At 45.1% G+C, this 20,511-nt stretch overlaps 1 protein-coding gene across 1 annotated transcript in view; it reads left to right on the forward strand.

Moving 5' to 3' along the window:
* col12a1b (collagen, type XII, alpha 1b) overlaps positions 1-20,001 on the forward strand; it is a 115,683-nt gene extending 95,682 nt beyond the window's left edge. The window contains exons 64-78 of the mRNA XM_070987133.1: positions 1,617-1,775; positions 3,383-3,460; positions 7,050-7,136; positions 8,123-8,176; positions 8,524-8,619; positions 9,672-9,725; positions 11,556-11,609; positions 11,712-11,765; positions 12,153-12,224; positions 12,308-12,343; positions 13,092-13,158; positions 13,301-13,486; positions 14,132-14,200; positions 16,259-16,429; positions 19,080-20,001. Coding sequence (XP_070843234.1) covers positions 1,617-1,775; positions 3,383-3,460; positions 7,050-7,136; positions 8,123-8,176; positions 8,524-8,619; positions 9,672-9,725; positions 11,556-11,609; positions 11,712-11,765; positions 12,153-12,224; positions 12,308-12,343; positions 13,092-13,158; positions 13,301-13,486; positions 14,132-14,200; positions 16,259-16,429; positions 19,080-19,201 — 1,359 coding nt within the window. The 3' untranslated portion in view covers positions 19,202-20,001. The remainder of the gene's footprint in view (positions 1-1,616; positions 1,776-3,382; positions 3,461-7,049; positions 7,137-8,122; positions 8,177-8,523; positions 8,620-9,671; positions 9,726-11,555; positions 11,610-11,711; positions 11,766-12,152; positions 12,225-12,307; positions 12,344-13,091; positions 13,159-13,300; positions 13,487-14,131; positions 14,201-16,258; positions 16,430-19,079) is intronic.
* Positions 20,002-20,511: the final 510 nt, after the last annotated feature.

A 20,511-nucleotide genomic window follows, 5' to 3' on the forward strand; every position in this document is an offset into this window, starting at 1 on the left:
GTGTGTAACAGATAAATCCACTATTTCCTCTCTTATTTTGCACTGAAGAACCGACGCGGTGTCAGATGCCCCAAAGCCCCATCCAATGAGATGGAGGGAAAGAATTTGGGGAGATCTGGCTTCCAAAACATGATGCAAAGGGGAGGAATCTTTGAGATGTGGCTGAGCAGAATGGATGAGCAGAGGGTTTATTTAAAAGTGGTGGAATGGTTTACATGAAGCTGCTGGTATGCAGGGATGCTCCAGTCTGCCGGATCAGGATCAGCCCCCATACTGACCTCACAAAGCAGACTGGCCATGACACGGCAGATCCACGGTAAACACTCATCCTGTTAGCTGCTGTTTTATGCGACAACATCACTTCCTGCATGTGCTTCACAATAAGAGAACTCTAATGTAAAGACGGTGGGAGAGCTTTACTGTGAAACTGGAACTCACGATGAGCTAAAAAGATCCGAAAACAATTTCTCGACACTGATTCCAAAACCTCAACTCAGACTGCCAAGTTACCAACAACTGATTCCATGTCGGTGCTGTTTTAACCAGCTTAAAATGTGTGAACTTGACTGTGCGGCCTGTCATGAGCCATGTCAGTTGTGTCATGGCACCAGAAGGAGCTTTGACCAAAAACTGACCTTCTGTAACACCAAATGTTTTGCACGTTTTGTGGGGGGGTGATTGGACAAAGCAACGTTAGATCTCATTACATGATTAACAAAGCTTGATTAGGGACACATCTCATTCCAGTAAACTCACATCTGTTTAGAAACTTGGGTTTTGTTTCAGAAATAGCAGGAAGAAACAAAGGCAGGATGCAGAAGCATGTATTTAAGCTAATTGAGTGTAATTAAGTGAAGCCTGTTGCCTCAGCTGCACTCTGATCTGCCTCCTGTCATCTTATTGCTGTCTGTTCCACGCCTTAAGCTGAACCTGATGCTGTCTGTCCATGAGTCTGGTGCATTAGACATAATCTCATCTGTGTCCAACATCACTCCCTATTTACTGTACAGAGCACGAGATTCACTGTCTGCCAGTGAAACGATGGTCTGCGAGCCTCTCTTCTGGCTAAAAGGTTCTGTGCACTTACACAAAAATGATCAGAGGAAGAGTATTGATTGATGGTATCAGCAGATATCCTGAGTTCAGAAAAATGGCACATTGCATCCCTGCTGCCTCTTTGAATAGAGGCTACACTTTTTAGGGCATTGGGCATCTATGAACAGGAGCATGCACCAACAGAGAAGGTGAAAAAGAGAAGTCTTGTCTTATTGTGACGTTAAACTTCCAGCTCAAAGAAACAGGAAGCGGCTCAAAGCCATGTGAATTTCCATACCGCGCTCCTCTCTGCCGCTCTGATGGAGCAGCGTTTCTTCTGAATGAAGAGAGAGGAGCGCTGGGTTCCCTCTCTTACATTCCAGCAGCGTTTTAGATAAACAGAACTTTGGCGGAGACGATGGAGCTCATCCTCCCCGAGCTCGGGCTCCACCGACAGACTCGGCGTAACCTAATAATTTGCAGGCCCTCGGGATAGAAAGCAGACGCAGGAGTTGGTCTCAGAACAAAGAATGTGCCATTAATAATTCTCCTCTCCTCCTCTTTCCCCTTTCTCTCTGAAGCTCCATATCCTGGTTTCGTCCACCGGCGTCAAACTCAACATCGACTGCCAAGAAGTGGCTGAAAAGGAGATCAAGGCCGCTGGAAACACATCCACCGACGGCTACCAGGTTCTGGGCAAGATGTCCAAGTCCATCGGCTCAAAAGGACAATCAGCAACCGTAAGTCAGCTCAGCTCCTGCAGCGTTAAGCAGAGGAGGAGGCAAAGATTCAGCTATGAATTCACAAGATTTTACATGTGTTCCACTTACACTTAGAATTATAGCTCTAAAGGATGTTCATGCCTGCAGGCAGATTATGTTTCAACCCTTAAATATCACAAAATCCCTCAAAAAACAATTAGATATAATGAAATCAGATTTAAGGAGCTACAGAATCTAATCATGCACCACCCTTTTGATTAAATCCATCGCAGCCTCGAGGGAGCTGATTTTCTTTTCCAAATTCTTTTGATTTATTTTTTGGGGGGTTTGGTAGCTTAATTTGTCACAGCATGAGCTGTCAGAAATAAAAGATGATCATGCAGTCTGCAGAGACGGCTGAGCAGTGCATGCTACAGTGTTAGCATGGAGCTCCTGACACTGGACAGCGTGTCGGATAAAGTGGTAACAAGAACACTGGCAGCAGCGTCACGAGCATCATTTTCTCATTAAAACCAGTCCATGAAGCCTGAGCTCGACAGCGACCTCTGTGGTGACTACAGAACAGTGCATTTCATGTTGCTGACTCACTCTGAGGGATGGTGGAGGCTCGTGTGGACGGCCTGCAGTGAAATGGGTAACTGGATCAATACAGATGTAGCTGATGACATAACAGACCCACGTCAGGCTGGATGGTGTCATGAGCTGACTCAAGGAGGCAGAACACAGGAAAAAGATGAAAGCAATTTGCTAAAGTAAACTATTTACAAGTGTTTTATTTATTAAATGCAACAAAGCGTCAAACGTTCCAGACATCAGAACGCGTCGCCGGGGTGAAATGCCCTTTGGCCTCGTGGGAGCTGTAGTTTTTCCACTGTTGTCAAGATAATTGTTTTAAGTTTGATAAAACAATGACGTGTTACTGTTGGGCGCAGATCGTACAGACGGAGAACGTTTTCTGCTTCTAAACACCAAGTGAAGCCGTTTCTTCTGCTGATGAAACCAACGACTCCTCAGTGAATCACAGCTCTGAGCTAACTTTGCTAACATTATTAGCTGCTGGTTGGACTGGACTCAACATTTCACTTGTATGATTTTGTCGTAGCGCTCTGGAGCTTCTTCCCAGCTCACATTAGTTCATGTTTGAGGTTTCTGCCTGTTAAAAGGAAGTTTTTCCTCGCCACTGTCGCCAAGTGCTTGCTCATGGGGGAATTGTTGGGTCTCTGTAGATAAAAGAGCTCGGCCTGTACCAGCTCTGTATGGAAAGAGTCCTGAGACAACTTCTGTTGTGATTTGGCGCTATACAAATAAAACTGAATTGAATTGAATTGAATCTGACCACAGGTCAGTTTCTTAACATCAGCACTGAGCTGGAGCGCTTTAATCACGGTGTGAGCGTGATTAAAACGCATGTTAATACGAACACGCTCTGCGCGCTGTGTGTCGAGCTGTCAATAAGGCTGCGATATGAGCCGTTTCCTGTCTCTGGCGGGTTGATGGGACTCAGCTGTGCTGCGTTCTCTGCTGTCTCTCGGTGTCTTCTGGGAGCTGTGAAGGGCGTATCAGAGACACATGTACCACAACACTATTTCCATGTTTTCTCTCTCCTTTTTTTTCCCTCTCCACAGTTCCAGCTCCAGATGTTCGATATCGTCTGCAGCTTGGGCTGGACCAGCAGGGACAGATGCTGTGACCTCCCGTCTATGGTAAGGGAACCCCCACCTCCACGAAGCACCGGGCACAAAGCCTTTTAACTTCATGTGTTTAACGTGTTCATACTCCGCCAGCACCTCCACTCGCTCCTCTAACCTCCGGCCAGCACTGCTGAATGATGGTAGATCTTTGGCTGCAGCTTCAACTTCAGTCTCCAGATAATCAAGTGTTGTGAGGAACTTTTCCTCTGCTGCTTAAATCTGTTTGGATTATACTGTATAGGAACGACTGATGGAGTTTTTGGCCTGTTCACTTTTCTTCATATCATTTTAAAATTGGCTCTGAACGAAATGTCTAAATTAGCAGAATACAGCAGAGTCGGTGGCTTTTCAAGGCTTGATTAGACATATGCTTTCAATGTACATTTTGTTCTTTCAGTCTGGAAGTAAAGAAAATGTAGATACCTCAGCCTGCGGCCACAGTTACGTCATCTTGAGGCTCAAGTGAAAAGCGAGGTTATAATTTATACAGTCCTCAGATTATTTCTGTGTAGAAAATCCAAAATAATGCCCCAAACCCGCTAAAAGTCACATCTGCTTGTGTGTAAATGCATCTTGTCCTCTTTATTTTTACATCTGTGGAAGGTCCAGTCCGTGTTAACTGACCATCTTATAGAAAACTGTCAGGCCACCTGGTTTTTGTCAAACATGTTCAGAGCGTTCAGACTTGAGGACAATGCAAAAAACCGAATCCAGCTTCAGCCGACGGCAGAGGTGATCACAGCCCCGACTGTGAAGAGCTCGTGTGTTTGTGCTCTGACACCCAGCTGCAGCTCCAAACACTCAGTGTGTCCTTGGTGGTGTTTTTTCCAGCAGCAGATCAAAGCTGAGCAGCGTAATCAGAATCAGAACGGGCTCGAATCACAGAGAAACATAAACAGGATGTGTACAGGACGACATGCAGGAGAGAGCGCCAGCTCGCCGCCATGAGAGCACAAACCTTAGAGTGAGGTTGAGAGCGCAGCTTCATCCATAGATTCACTGAACCGAGCATCCTCACTGACTCTTTGACATAACTCCAGTCTGATGGCAGCGCTGCACATCAGGGGCCTCATTTCTGAAAGTGTTCTTACACGTTTACTTGACATCATCTTTGACAGCGTGCTCGTGTCTGATTCATAAAAGATGCTTAAAAGGAGAAAAAGTGCTTAAGCAGCTTTTAAGAATCCGGTTTGTAACTGAAACACCTGCGATCTATAAATCTCAAATCAACCTAAATTGACGGCACCTGCCTCGGATTTCCCCTGTAATGGCAGCACAAACGAGGGTCTCGTCAGGAATCACCGAAGAGAAAAGCTGTTTTTTTTTTCTTTTTTGGAAGATGAGATCACAGCGATGGTCGAGCAGATTGAATCCAGGCAACACGAATTATTCACTGGACTAAACAGCAGATCACAAACGAAGCCTGGAGTGTGTCGCTGCAGCAGTGAAGGAGGTGGAGCAGGAAGACCGAAGGAGGTGGAGCAGGAAAACTGAACGAGGTGGAGCAGGAAGACTGAACGAGGTGGAGCAGGAAGACTGAACGAGGTGGAGCAGAAAGAAAGACTGAACTGTGGCTGATTTAAAGGAAAAGATCTGACCTACGAGCAGAGATCAGTCATGGAAACCTGCAGGTCTGCTGATTCCTCACACCTTCGTTTGATCGTTCCTGTCAGAGATGAGATCATTTCCACGTTAAAATGAGTTTTTTTTTTAAGCCCTACTGAAGTCATAACTGATGTAGGTCTGAGGCTTGTTGTCTCATTGTGTCGAGGCCCCAGTTTAAGCTCCAGCATGTGGAGAATCTCTCATCGTTTTTGACACGATTCGGTTTAAATGGTGGTTATTAAACCTACAAACTCTGACTTGTTTGGTCATTTGGGGCAAAACAATAAGCTGTTAATGAGTTCACAAACATTGATTATTAACACAGATACTGTCGAGTGGAGTGCTGACGAGCTGGACAGACTTTGGTTGTAATTAATGAAGCACAAACACGACCAACGTATTTACAGCACTGTCGAAAAGTCCCGATCTTTCTTTGTCCTTCATCCCTCACACATCAACTCCTCTGAAAAACGTTTCTGGTGTTTCTCAAGACCTCTGCGTGGCTAAGAAGAGGAACATTTGTTTGCGAGCAGTGAAACGTTTGGCGGCCGGCAGCAGCTTCAGTTTGAGATTCCTCGACGCAGCACAGTGCAGCCTGTTGTTTGGCGGCCGACTCTGGCCTTTCTCAACGTGAAGCTTTCTCACTTCGGTCCCAGCAGAGATCTCCGGAGACGCTGTAACAAATAAAGCTTTGTCTGAGCGCAGCACGTCTGCAGCGGGACGTCCAAAAGGTTTTGAAAAGGATTCAGCTCTGGTGGATTATTATCTGAATTGCTGCAGAGTGAGGACAGCTGCCTGATTGGGCTGTTTCACTGACAATTATTCAATGTTCAAACTGAGGCGATCAGTGTGGAAACAGTTTCACATCCGCAGGGAGTGAATGCCCTGCATGACCTGACAGGTCCATCAAACAGGTCCAGAGTGCGTTTAAATTACTTTTTGGATGTTTAGCTGGTGCTCTGAACCAGAAACATGCAGCTAGTTCCAGCTTTTAGGCGCTAATGTGGCTTCTGCTTGTGAAGAGACATAAAGGATGAAAAATATTCAACGTGTATGACAGGAGTGTGTTTGCTGATGTGTTCATTTTGAGCGTGATGACAACGGCTCAAATATCAGAACACTGAACGACTCAATGGACAATGAAGAGCTGCCGTGAAGATGGACATCCTGAAATGTTCTGTGCTGTACAGCAATCAGCAGGCTTCCTGCTCAATGTAACTCACAAAATGTTGCACATTTCCTCTTGATAAATGACTTTTATTGTTAATTGATAGTTGAAATCGTCTCTGCGTCATTTCATGTGTTCTGATTGGTTGCTTTACAGTGGGGATGATGAAGGATGCAGCAGCGGACACTTTGTGAGAACCTTAACTGGTGAAACTCTAAACCGCCCGGCGACGCCTCAGTGTGATCTAGTTTGACCAAAGAGTTCATGAAGCATGTCCTCTGCGAAACTCTTCCGGTGTCTCGATCAGGAAATGATTTATTGATGTTAAAGCATCAGATTTTAGTGATATCTGACCAGATATCCTCCGTCTACCTCCATGCAGCATCTGCGTGTCTCCACAGAAGGCTTCCTTGCAGGTCCTCTGCAGGAGACTGTTTTTGGGTTTTACTTTGCTCTGGAGCTCTCTGTCTGCAGAGCGACTCTGAAAATGTGCTGGCTCTGCTCTTCGTCTTGTGGATGAGTTTCACCTACAGAGAGGCTGTCGGAGCGCTTTAGACGCAGCACTGAGAAACACGTTTCCAAACAGAAGGCGTTCATGAACGTTTCTGAAACTCTTCAGAGCTGCTGAGCTGCTATCAGCGCCTTTTTAAGACGCTCACTCACAGTTTATGTCAGCGATGTTAATGTTTTGAACCATGACAGGATGAACTGCAGGGATCTGCTGCTGACGACACGTTAGACGTTAACTCGCCTCCAGAGTTCAGTCAGCTGACACTTGATGCTGTGGCTCTTTGTGACTGCTGATTTGTGTCTTTCCTTCTCCCTCAGAGAGATGAGCTGAAGTGTCCGTCTCTTCCAAACTCCTGCACCTGTACCTCCACGGGCAACGGGCTGCCGGGGCCTCAGGGCCCAGTGGTAAGAATCACCTGAATCCTGTGTTTACAGGCGGAGGGAACGATGAGCTCAGAACAGTTCAGAGAATTTACTTTCCTTCCGCTCGAGTTCAGAGGAAAATCTCGTATTTTCTTTATTTGACAGCTCAGCCCCGTCTCCTAGAAATGATGTTTATAAACTAAACGGTTTTTGCCAAATACTGTTTGGAGGAAACGTAATCGCTGCCCAGATTATGTTCGTTGGAAACATTTTTTTCCAATCCAGGAGGTGCTACATTCTTATAGCACAGTGGGGTGGATGCAGGACACCAGAGTTCACCTCCTCTGGTCCATCCGCTACGTTTAGGGAACAATGTAGCTAGCACTGCGTTAGCTTTGCAGTCCTAGAACATGGCATGACATATTTTTCCACGGTGGCATTACTCCTTATAGGTGGGGAAAGCTCTCCCATGTCAGGTTATTTATGGTTATTTATACGCTGTATGTTGTACAAGAGAGAATACTGCGCCCTGCAGCACATTAACCATAAAAACCTTCTCTGCAATCCTCATAAAATCTTTTAAGAGGGCGGAGAGGGTAAACTGTGGTGCAGCATGATGAAGACTAACCCGTCTGACAGCCTCCTCTCTGATGTAAGGATAGAAATAATCCAGCAAATCCCACGAAAAGACCAAAACAAGGAAAATGAAGAATATCACTTAAATCTTAAAATCTTGAACTCACATAGACATAAAGTCCACTCAAGCTATTAGAGACTTGAAGGTGGACGTTGTCCATGTCTCTGCTCTGTTCTGTCCTCTGCAGTTTTCTGCTGAACCGTTCAGGTTATTTAACTAGTTGGTGTTTTTTCAGTCACTGTCGGATCAAACCAGACGTTTGAACTGTTAAACTCTTGGTAAATAATACCTTAAGATGTTTTTATTAGGGCTTCGGGGGCTTGAAGGTGGATTTTTCCTTCTGATATTTGCTGTTAAAGTTGACAGATTGTCTTGGTTCCCTCCTCTTCAGGGCGCCCCCGGCAGCAAAGGCCCCCGAGGTGAAAGAGGAGAGGTTGGTTCTGCTGTAAGTATCTTCATTAATAATAATAAAGCCTCCTCTGTCTCACTTTTAAAACTTCACGCTGAAGACTGAAAGCTCTCCGTGACAGTCTGAGCGGGATCAGACTCTTCAGCTATCAGCCCTCGATGAAAGCAAAAGATTGTTTAAAGTACAAAGCTTTGAAGAGCGTGAGCACATCTGATTCCACTTATCCAACGCGTGTTTTCGCCTTTTCTCGTCGATACGAGGGGAACGTCCGGTTCCTCATCTCCTGTTGGTCTTCTCCACAGATTACAGCAGAATTAATATCAGCAGCAAATTCCACCTGTGTTTAAACATTTCTTATCTGACCTCCTCTCTTCATTTTACAGGGGCCGATTGGCCCGCGTGGAGATAGCGGACCACCTGGGCCCATGGGTCTGCCTGGCCCTCAAGGGCCCAGCGGGCTGTCCATTCCAGGAGAGGCTGTAAGTGTATAAACACACCTGACGCAAACACGCACACTCCCTGCTCCGAGCCACACGGGCGAAATGTCTTCTCAGCATCTCGACATAAATCCCAGCATGCCTCGGCACACTGGAGAGGGATTATTTAGGCGATTTATTATGAAGGGAATTTACAAGCTGGGGAGTATCTGTGGCAGAGATTCACATTCCTTCATGTCTGAGGGAAAGACGTGATAGCAAAGAGATCTGAGCGCTCGATATCACTGAATGTTAATCACTCAGTTTGGATTTCTAACCCTGAGACGAGCCGTGCCCACACACTGCCTCGGTCTGAGGCCAGGAGGTCACACAGGACAGGAACCAGGTACAACTAAACACCTGTCCACAGGGAAATACTCTCTACTCTGTACTCCATTACATTTATGTAACAGTTGTAGCTGTTTGCAGATTGAGATCAATCGATTGGTCAAGACATTACGACTTCAAAAATGACAAAAAGCACATTTAGAACCTGACTGGACGACAACGTGAAGAGCCCAGTTTGACCTGCTGCTAGCGTGACGTGCTAACAGACCCGTTCACACCTGGTTTTACCTCCTCATCCTGCACTGTGATTGGATCTCAGTATGCAGATTAGGTAGGAGGAGTTTTCAGACTTGATGATGATGCAGCTCAGGTCAAGGGAGGCAAGGCGAGGGTCATGTGACAGACATTTCAGCATCATTCCTAATCAGGCTAACCTTACTATTACTGCTCATCAGAGCCAATCGAGAAGCTTGTTTGCTCTCAGTGACCTTTTTGGTCACGTGACCTTTGACTGAAGGGATGCTGCTGAATTCCAGAAGTTAGCAAGTCTTCCTCTCAGGTGATTAAATCTGACAACCATCCGTGGCGTTCAGATCCAGACCAGGTTAATATCCCGTCTGTGCTGCTGCTCTGAACACTTCCCCTCCACTGGATTTCTCCGTTTGTATCTGAATCTGTTCATGTTGGATGAAGCGACATCAGTGTTTCTTCGGTCATGTTGTTGATGTGACTGATAACGAAATGTTCTGCTGTTGTTTTGTGTTCAGGGCCGGCCCGGACCGAAGGGGGACCCCGGTGACTCCGGCTTACCTGGACAGAAAGTAAGTGCAGCTCTGGCTAAAGGAGGTTTTTGGGTTTCAAACAGGAAATGGGGATAATTCACAGCCTGACTACTAGTCTGGCTTCTGGCCGGACTCGGATGGTTTTCCAGCTGGGGAGGATTGAGAGTGAGGACGGGGAGTTTAGGAATATTGCTTTCAAATTAAATTTCTGCAGAGAGCGAGCCAACAAGAAGTCGCCTTGATTAACAGTGCTGGTTAGCCGCTGGCCTGCGCTCAGCCGCTGCATCCTCCTCTTCATGTTGGTTGTTTTATCGAAGAATTCTCGAGAAGCTGCAGTCCAGCCTTCGATTTTCAGTCTGGAAGAAAAAAGGACACCTAAGCTTATAAAGCAGCAGCTGGCCTGAAAGTGAAGAGCATCACGGTCACTGCTGAGGCTTCAGGTCGTCTGGAGACTGAACGCTGAGTAACAGCTCTCCTTTTGATTTCTTCTTACATTTTACGGGGTGGTAAGAGATGGAAGTCAAAGTTTCCCCTGTTTACTTCAAAGCTCTTCTCCCTCACTGACACTTTACTCATGAAAGCTGCAGCATCGCTCAGAGACGTTACATGTGTGTTTACGACCAGAGATCCAAAGAGCTTCACGCAGCTCTAAATGATGAAAGTGTCATATTTTTAATGAAAAATGAAAAAAACAAGCAGAAAAGATCCAGACTTAGATGAAACTGAGCTCATAGGAGGGTACACCAGGCCCAGTGGATCCCTCTGAGGATCCGTCAGGCTCATTAAACCTGTTGATCACCAGTCCCTCCTGCCCTCCTCTGAGCTGCGGAGCGCTGACTGCTGCTTCAGTGCATTTTAAAAGAATTCCTCTTTCATGCACCTTTTCGTCCTTGCATGGATGCAGGAGGGATCAGTTTTCTTGCTTTTAGGCCTTTTACATCCAGCAGGTTGGACTTTTAATGAGTCTGGTCAGTGTGCAGATGTGAGACATAAGATGTCCTGTGCTGGTGTTGGGAGCTCACCCTCGATGTACAGATGGTAGAACGTGTAGAACAGTAATTCATCAGAGCTGTCAGTGGGGATGTTGGGGAAAACCTTTGACTGGCTTTCATATTTGTTTGCATATTAGTGATACAGGATTATTTCAGTTGAACTTACCTTTATGCAGTTCCTCATGCCTGCTGGCTAACTGAGGAGCATGAAGGCTGCCTTCACTGGAATGAACTGGCAGCCATGTTGGACAAACACATCCATGCTATGAGTAGATCACATATTTGTTAGTGCTTAGCCAGGAAGACGAAAGGTTGAACAGACTGGAGTAATTTTAGCCTCCTGCTCATCCAGAGGGACATTCAGTGTTGGAACAGGGATCAAACCTGCGAGCTGTCCGTTATCGGACCGTAGCCTTCATCACAGCCTCCTCCCTCGAGGAGGACTCCGTGCAGTGCTGCACGCCGCGGAGTCTGGAAAGAGACTCATTAATCAGCTCTTCGTCTCCATGTGGATGTGTTGATGGAGCGGGCAGGCTGCAGGTGACCATGTTGGAGCAGATGCTATAGCAGCATGCATTTAATGACTAGCAGACCACGCAGGTCTTGGTTTATAAAGGCCAATAAAACAGATCTGGAATATATTACGTTCCCTGTAAATGTTATGCCGAGGCATCAAAGACCAGAGAGGATTGGCAATAAAAATAGTGAGCGAGGTTTCAGAGCAAATGAGTGCAAAGAAGGAGATTTACTGTTGGACGGGCAGAAATCCGGCGCTGAAGCAGTTTGAGTGGTCGGCCGGAGCAAAGGTGACCTTTCCGGTTAATGCAGGGAAAAGAAGGCTCTGCGGGCTCTGAGTTGTTGTCTTGCGTGCTTGCAGGGTTCACCTGGTCCTCCTGGTGCCGTCGGCCCGATCGGAGCAGCTGGAGTGAGGGTGAGTACAGACGGGCTGGTTTTAATGGCAACCATGCTCTCTGAATACTTTCAACATGAACAGCATCGGTTCGCTTTCTCAGTCTTGATCTTGTGTTTCCAGGGCCCTCAAGGAAAGGAAGGACCGGCTGGACCCAGAGGCCCCGCGGGGCCCATGGTAAGACTTTAATGGCTTGCTGGGAACCTTGACACATGTACACCTGGGAGCTGCTGGCCGCTCGGCTGAAGAAATGACGTACTTAAGTGCCTTGCTCAAAGACAAACTGGCGTCAGTTTTCAGAAAGAAAGCATGACTCAGCTATTTTCTCCACCCACATTTAACAAGCCGATGGTGCTGATTGAACTTGAATTGTCTGATCAACACAGATGATTATCAAGACCTACAAAGTTTTGTGCTCTGAGCGATGTTATTTAATCCTTTTGTTGTGATTCGTTTGGGGCATATTTCCAGAGAAGAAGTGTTTTTATTGGTTGATATGATAACGACGTGATCCAAACGTTGTCTCTCTTCAGACCTTTGATTGGTTTCTTTGTTTCTCTGCAGGGACCTCCAGGATCTCCTGGAATACCAGGTGTTGCAGGAAAACCAGGAAACTCTGGAAACTCTGGTCCTCCTGTAAGTGTCCTCACTGTCAGGGCGACCAGTCTGAGTTTAACTGGTTTTCTGAGAACTGAACTGATCTGATTTTCTGTTTTTAGGGTTCTGTCGGTCCTAAGGGAGACAAGGGAGAGAGAGTGAGTAAATCTGAATGTTTTTTACTTTGAAGCTCAAAAACCTCTGACAGGTTCTAGTCCAAAGTGAGCTAACTTATATGAAGAAGATGCACCGCAAGGCAACATTCCCAACAATTCCTCTGGGATATAAATGTGCTTCAAGCCTGCATTTCACAACATACTGTAAGACAAGCATTGGTTTGGCAAGAAAAGGACAATTGTTCCCTGTGTTGAGGGATGTTTCTAGAAATAAGTCTTAGTATCTTGAAACAAGAAAGATTTGGCAGATTGTTTGGACCTCGTTTAAGGAAATCAGATTTGGGGACGCGGTATCTCAGAGCAGCTGTTTGTGACAGGATCAGTGCAAACACAGTTTTCACTCTTCAGACTTCATCACAGGGAAACCTCAGCTGTACTCATGGGAAATGTAGTTCACAATTGTAGTTTCCTGAGGTTTGCTGCAGAAGAAGCTTTAGAGATCCAACAAATTGTTTGACACAAAAATGAAGATCAATACAATCAATCCAGAAGACAATCAGGAAATCCAAATGATGGAAAAGCAGTGAAGTGATCAAAGAAGGAAACCAGCACGAACGGCAGAAACAACCCTGATGCAGAGACCTGATACAGAGTGAACAGAGTTAATAGCTTTTCCTCAAACCACCAAGAACAATGTTTTAAAGTAAAGGAAACTATTTCTAATAAACCTCAGACCGCATTTAAAATGCTTCATATATCTTCATGTTAAATCCTCTCTCTTTGTACCCAGGGCGACTTCGCTCCTCAGAACATGATGCGATCTATTGCCAGACAAGTTTGCGAGCAGCTAGTAAACTGTAAGTAGTGCATTTTTTCCCCTGAACTCCATTTGGAAATGTTTCTGGCACCGTGAAGCAGCCAGACTCCAAACAGGCTCGTTCATGACACAGTGAGTCAGCCACTTACTGCTCTGTTCCTTTTCCTCCTCTCCTGTTGCAGCACAAATGACTCGTGTCAACACGTTACTGAACCAGATCCCCAACGGCATGTACCGCAGCAATAACCCGGGTCCTCCAGGGCCCCCCGGTACTACTGGCAGGCCGGGGCCCCGCGGAGAGCCGGGCGCCGCAGGAAGGAGCGGTTTCCCCGGAAGTCCAGGTTTACCCGGGCAGCAGGGAGAGAGAGGTACGATTAATCTGCTGCAGAGGCAGAGATGACTTGAACACACTTATCATCATTAGGAGTTAAAACAATAAACTGCACAGATTTGTGAGGGGAGCGCAAAAGGTAGCAGAGAGATTATTTAGACGGCAGACGGTTTATTTAAAAAGCACAAAACCATCACGAGACTTGGCTTCATCAGTGAGGAAATCTCTGATTTTCACATGAAGTTCATCGGTTTAGAAGTAGGAGTTCTTATGCAACAGCAGGACGCTGGTTTAGAGAAGCTGAAGGTTGTTTGTTCTCCACTGGAGAACCGTCGCTGTGCTTCCAGGGCGACAATAAGAATAATGACAGACAGAAATAATGGAAAGCATGTTTCTTTCATCAACGGTACAGAGCGCTCGTTCATTTCAAGCTGTTTTCTTGTGGTTTAATGCAAAGCAGCTCAAAAGTCTCAAGTTGAACTTTGATTACTGTAATTGCTGAGTGACTCATGTACAGTGAGGAAGGGTCTTATCTTTGTTCTGTCTGTTGGTTAAAGACAAGAATGTACTTTGACCACAGTGAGACTTAGTCACAGCGGAATCATCATCATTAATGTAAAACTCCAGGATCATTCTGACCCCACAGCTCCTGAGACAGAATCTGATCCTGTGTCTCCTTCAGGTCCTGCAGGAGAGAAAGGCGACCGAGGAGAGTCAGGAATTGGACAGAAAGGACCGAGAGGACCCGCTGGTATGTCTCACTTTGACCTGATATCACATCTTCATCACTGAGTTGCATGCACACATGCAAAGCTAATGCTAGCTGAGCAGTGAGCAAGCGCTGCAGTATGAAGACAAAAAAGTAGAATGAAAAAAACAGTAACTGGCATCAAAGCTACTCTCGTTATTTAGCTTCAGCTTCAAATGAGGCTTAACGTTCCCACAGTTTCTCAGTGTTACAGAATTAGTCCACATCACTCTCCGTCTGAGGGACGAGCCACATTAGACGTGTAACACGCTAGCGCCAAGTTAAACAAGCTAACCAACAAAATAAACAGTAAAACATAAAACATGGCAGAACTTAAAGCTTCGAAGTTTGAAGCTGGGTCACAGTCAGCTGGTATGGATCCAACTTTGAGCTCGTACTCGTTAACAACGTTCCAGTGGAGTAACGTTGAAACAGTTTGCTCGTCATCATGGGGACATTTTTGTCACATTTCCATCAAAAATAAAGTTAACTCACTGGGTCTTGCCATCCTCAGACGGTGGCTACTGACAACGGGTACCAGGAACAGCATGCTGTGCCTTCATACGTCTTTTAGTGTGTAGATGATGTGCTGATTACCTGAAGAAAACAAGGAAAAAATCTGCTTCACAACCTGAATGCATGAAGGTGGCAACCGCCAACGTGCTGCAAACAGCCTGCACTGCTGAAATGACACGGCTTCACTCTGACGTACAGCTCAGCACCTTGCAGATATCACAGATTCCCCGAGCTGAGACTGTAGCGCTCAGAGAATATTGTCAGGAAAAGAATGAATGAAAGGGTGGAGCAGATTAAATCAGACACTGTTTTTAAACCAGTCCCCCTTCTGGAGAAGGCCATGGCCATCAAGGCGCGTTAAAACCCCGCTGATGTTGCTGACTGATAAAAACCAACATCCTCAGACTAACACAGGACCTCACTTCCCCACAAAACTCTGAAGCTGCAGCTCGGTCCTGAAAAATTCAGCTCTAACTATGACCAAAAAATGATGACATCATCCTGCCCGGAGCCTTCGAGCAGCTCCACCAATCAATCACTGCACCCAGTCCCACTGTAATCCAGCACCCGACTGCATCCTCGCAACTCTGGGACAGTCCAGACGGAAGAGGGAAAAAAGTTCTCTAAAGCAAACAAGGTCAAGTTGTGGAAACTGGAGGAGAGGGAATGGTCTTGGAAAAGGAGGAAGTGGACGGCAGTGAGTCACGATGGAAGAGGTTCATTCACAACACATGCTGAGGACGGACCGTCAGGGAAGCTTTCCAAGCCGGCTTTGTCCAACGTCTAGACAAAACACAGAGGGGGGAAAGGGATCAGCAGACCCTGCCTCTTCCCTTTTTTCCCTCTCATGGTTTCAGTTTTTTGTTTCTCGGTACCAAATGTTGTGCCCGAGACTGTCAGCAGCAGTTGTGAGAGTTAAAAAAAAACTTTATTATCTTTCCAGCTGTAATTTGAGCGCGATGACACTGAGCCATAATTATCTGTTTGGTTGAGAGATCACAAAACACCTCCTGGGGTTTTTACTTTTGGAGATTTTACAAGAATACAATAAAACTTGAATGTAATCATAAATAAAAAGAGCTCTAAACTGTTTTCTATTGGTGGAGTGATCGTAAAAACATGCAAACACATGGAGGAGAATCACTCTGAGCTGAGATGTTTCTGAGAATCAGCGTCTTTCAAGGCAGACCTCATTAATGCTTCACAAACCGAAAACGTTAACACAGCAGACTGAAAACATAATGGATCATTTCATCTTTAAATTACTCTTCATCAGTATTTAGCAAGTGCAGATCCTTACATCCTGTAACAAGTCGGTAACAAGGTTCATTCTTGATTAATCGTTTGGTCTATAAAATATCAGAAAATGGCTCTTCAACTCAACATCATGACATCAAATGTCTTGTTTTGTCCAACCAACAGTTCAAAATCAAAATATTTTCAGTTTATTATGACAAGAATGTGAACCTCTAGAACAATATGAACTATCTCAAAACTCAGTCAGTGAGTTGATTATTGATCTGTCTCTCTGCATTTTTGCACCAGGTCCACCAGGAGAGAGCAGGACAGGATCTACAGGCCCTCCAGGCTCTGCTGGACCTCGTGGTCCCCCCGGACGTCCAGGGTACGCCGGAGTCCGCGGGCCACCTGGACCTCCTGGATACTGTGACTCTTCTCAGTGTGTTGGTATTCCTTACAATGGGCAAGGATACGGAGGTACGTATCAAGACGTGCATGCGATGCATTAGCCTGATGTTGTGACATGAATAGAAAATACAGAAAGCTGTAAAGGAACACTCCAACATTTTGAGAGATCAACCCGAGTCAAATGAGAATATGGATCCAGTACAGAGAACGTAGGTCCAGGATGCATTTAGCCTAGCTTAGCACAAAGACTGGACATTCAAAGATGTTTGATATCTTGGTACATTTTATACAGTATAGATTAAGTTCTTGAACTATTAATATTTGACAAGTTTGGTATCAATATTGACACAAAAATCATTAAAAAAAACATTTCTATTTCAAAACAAGAAAAAACTGACATTTTCCTCTGGATGGAGTTAGGCTAGCGTTTCCCACCTGCTTCCAGTCTTTGTGCTAGGCTAGGCTAAACATGGAATAAAGGTGTGCTGCATATCAGTCACTCTAAAGAGCTCCTGATTACCTTCCCTGGACCTCTCGCTGTACAGATGAGACTGATCCCAGCTCTTCCTCTGACTCTGGTTAAAGGCTCTTCTACACTGTAGGATAACAGTGGTCTCCCAGGTGCTGTAGGTACAGTACATACAGGTGTATCTATGGGTGCTTACAGTCTCTGTATGAGACATTTTAGTGTAATTTTAATGATAAGCTGGTCGGGTACAACCTAAAATCACAGTGTTCAGGGGCCTGAAGATTCCCAAAATGTTGGAATGCCTTTAAATGGGTATTGTAGCCTCGGTCACACATGAGCGAAAGCTGCTGAACTTTGGTGCAAATTTCACCCAAGTTGAACTCCACATGAAGAGAAGAGGCTAACTTGCTCCCACGCTTCTCTGATTTGGCCCATGTGTGACGCCGATGCTTGGGTGAAGTCTACAGTCTTAGAGTCACTAATCATTGCAGACACTCAGAAGTTGTTTATTCGCTGTCTTCTGCTTTGACCTAACTGACACCTTCCATCCTCTTTGGCCTGTTTCAGGTTCACCATAGTAGACTTTCTATGCCGCCTGTGCTGCTTTCACTGACTTCCTGAAAAACAAAACTCAAAGTCCTGTAACTGAAACACTTGCTCACACACTCTAGAGCTGTTTAAAGGATAACCGCCAAAGGAAACCATTAACAAACTTTGCTGAAAAACAACGCAACAACAAAGAGGGAAACCAGTACTAACAACGACTCACAGCCAGTAGAACAAAACCCCACGAGCAGCAGCGGTGATGACACCCACCTGTTTAGTGGCCTGTTTGCATCTTGAAGCCAAAGACCAAACAAAGAAACGCTGTGTTCAGTGGAGGAGCATGCACCAAACAACAACAACAAACAGCCCAAACAAATACTAACAAAGGTGGATATGTAGCAGAGAAACAACTACCACAGCATCACCAGCAACACCAGCAGCAACAACTCTGTTAACAGCATTTCTCTCGAGGTGACATGTGTAAATAAACTAATTTGTGCCTTGTAAATGATGTTTGAATCAAGTCCACTAAATTTAGTTTTTAACATCTGTAGTTTTAAAGCTTGTGCCTTGCAAACAACAACCTGCTGCTTGATGAATGCCAACCAAAACGCCTCTTTTTTTATTTTCCTGCCCATGTGTTTGTAGCTGTTTTGAACTGCTCAGGGCCACACTGAACCGCTCCGGAGGTTTCATTTGCCACTTCATGTACAAGAACAAATAATCTGGCTTTTCCTGTTTTTTTTTTTATTTTTGTTTTTTTGTTTTTAAACTTTTCTGAATGTTATGAAATACTAACAAAGCGACCCCAAAGAGGTTTCTCCAGACTGGTGGTAGAAGAACTTGACTCTCATGTAGATTTGTTTTGTTATTTTTATTCTGTAAATGAGTTGTGGAGAACTGACAGCGCTGATAACGGATTAAAATTGGACTAACACCTGAACTTCCAACATAAGCAAAACAAATAAAGCACTGAAATGTTTACCAGAGGCGTGTCCCCCCCACCCCCACCCCCTCGGCTCGATCCTTTCCAATCTCTAATTAGATCTAATTAGCTTTCAACATTTGCTGATAACTGAAGTCACGAATAAGTAAAAGATGTGTGTCGCCGAAAGCACATCAAAGTCACTTTCACTCCACATTGTAACTTTTATGTATTGTACAAACTGAACACTCATGAGCTGCAACAAATGATTGTTCACATTTAATCTGCAGATTTTTACAATTTATCGATGAATCGTTTGGTCTTTAAAATGAAGAAGAGCAGCTAATCCTTACATACAGCGCACATTATGCACAGCTGGTGCAACAGCAGGCTAGTTAAAGGCAAAAAGGGTTTAAAATACAGATAATTGAACAAACATCCACTAATTGAGTGCATGAAACAAGCTAACGTAGCCAAGCTATTGTTGTTAGCGCCGCAAATATCACATCTCCTGCTTTAGCAGTTCACAATGTTCACAAACTAGCGAGAGGAAAATGGGAATATCAAACACCAGCTTTATCACCAGACAGTCCCTCAAAAACACGCCCCAAAACACTGTGGACACGCCGCTGCAGTTGACTAACCATCCGTGTCAGTGCTGTAGCTAGCCGTCAGATAGAATAGCTAAATTTTAACCCGCTCTTTTTGTGCATGCTGAGACAAACTGACAGAATTTGTCGAACTTATGCTCAATGGGCCCAAACGCTATCTCCGAGCAGGCCAATTCCCTCCTGAACCCGACACCCGAGTAGTCCCAGTCCCTGAGGAGGATGACGTGTCGCAAAACCAGCGTCGAAAGAGATCACTATCAAGAAAGGCATCCAATTTGCTAACATCATAAGACAAGCCATGTTCTCTTTTTCTTTTTTTTTCCTTGTTCAACCTGTGTTTGTTGTTGGATTTCTGCACATACATAAACAAAACGGGGTTTGACACCTCGACTTCATTGGGAAAATACCTTTAAATGCCTTAAAACGTATGTGAATATTCATTTTTGTGGCAGGTGAAGGGTGTGGATGGACGGAGGGAGGGAGGGGTGACTGATTTTTAAAAAATGGAAGAAAAAGACTCCATGAAAAAAACCTGTGAGCTTTCTTTTTCCACTCGTGTCTTTTGCTTGTAACATATTTGCATCAGGTTTGTATTAACTGGCAGCGTTGAACCGTGCACTCATTGTAACAAAGGTAAAGAAAATGTTTGTTTGCAGTGTCGGGACATCGGCTCGGTCACACTTCATCCAGTATGTCAAATATAATCCTTCTCATTCAGTGTCGTCTTCTAAGGAGGTTCAGTTTCATTATGGCAGTTAAACACCGCTTTCATTTGTATCTCTAGACTTGATATTTATCAGTTTTCCTTTATTCCGTCACAGCTAATTTTAACAAACGTGGAATTGCATGTCTGTGGTGTATATTTAGTATTGTTTTGTGTTACATTTCATTTTGTTTTAACCAGAATATAGTTGTTGTCATTCTTGTCATTTTTCTCAGTATCGAATGCAGTCGAAACCTGCGTGCAAGACTATGGAAATGGTGTTGCTGCTTCATGTTTGAACTGCAGATTGTGAATTCCACAGCCTTATTTTCTTATTTATTTCTGAAAACAGAAGAGGCATTTTTCAATAAAACTACTGAAAATTTACACCCGTGTGGTTTTTGTGGCTCACGTTCAGTTACCACAGGGGTCTGCATCTCTACTACAGGCCCCACCAGAGTGGGCTGACTGGGAGGGCGCTTGGACTAACTTGATAGACACTGTCTATCAAACTAGAAGGGAAATAAAAAGGCATACCGGGGAGCACTTGCACTGATCAGAAGGGCATTTGAGTCAGTTATGAACAACTAAAGGGGCAGTGAACTAGAAAGCACATGGACTGAACAGAGGGACACTAGAGGGCTGACTAGAGCAGAACTTTGGATCTAGATCTGCAGTCGGACCAGATAATCTGGGGGTAGCTGAGCTGACAGGGGAACTTGGGCTGACTAGAACGGTACCTGGACTGAATTAGTCCCTTAGATCGACACGCAGAACGCAGAACGAGGAAGATCCAGGTCAATCAAGGGGAACTTGAGCTGATTGAGGGCACTCATGCTGGGAAGAGCAGCACTTGGACTGACTAGTAGGGGACTTGGATCACACTTGAACAGACTG

This window comes from Chaetodon trifascialis, chromosome 19, assembly GCF_039877785.1.
Source record: "Chaetodon trifascialis isolate fChaTrf1 chromosome 19, fChaTrf1.hap1, whole genome shotgun sequence".
Lineage (NCBI taxonomy): Eukaryota > Metazoa > Chordata > Actinopteri > Chaetodontiformes > Chaetodontidae > Chaetodon > Chaetodon trifascialis.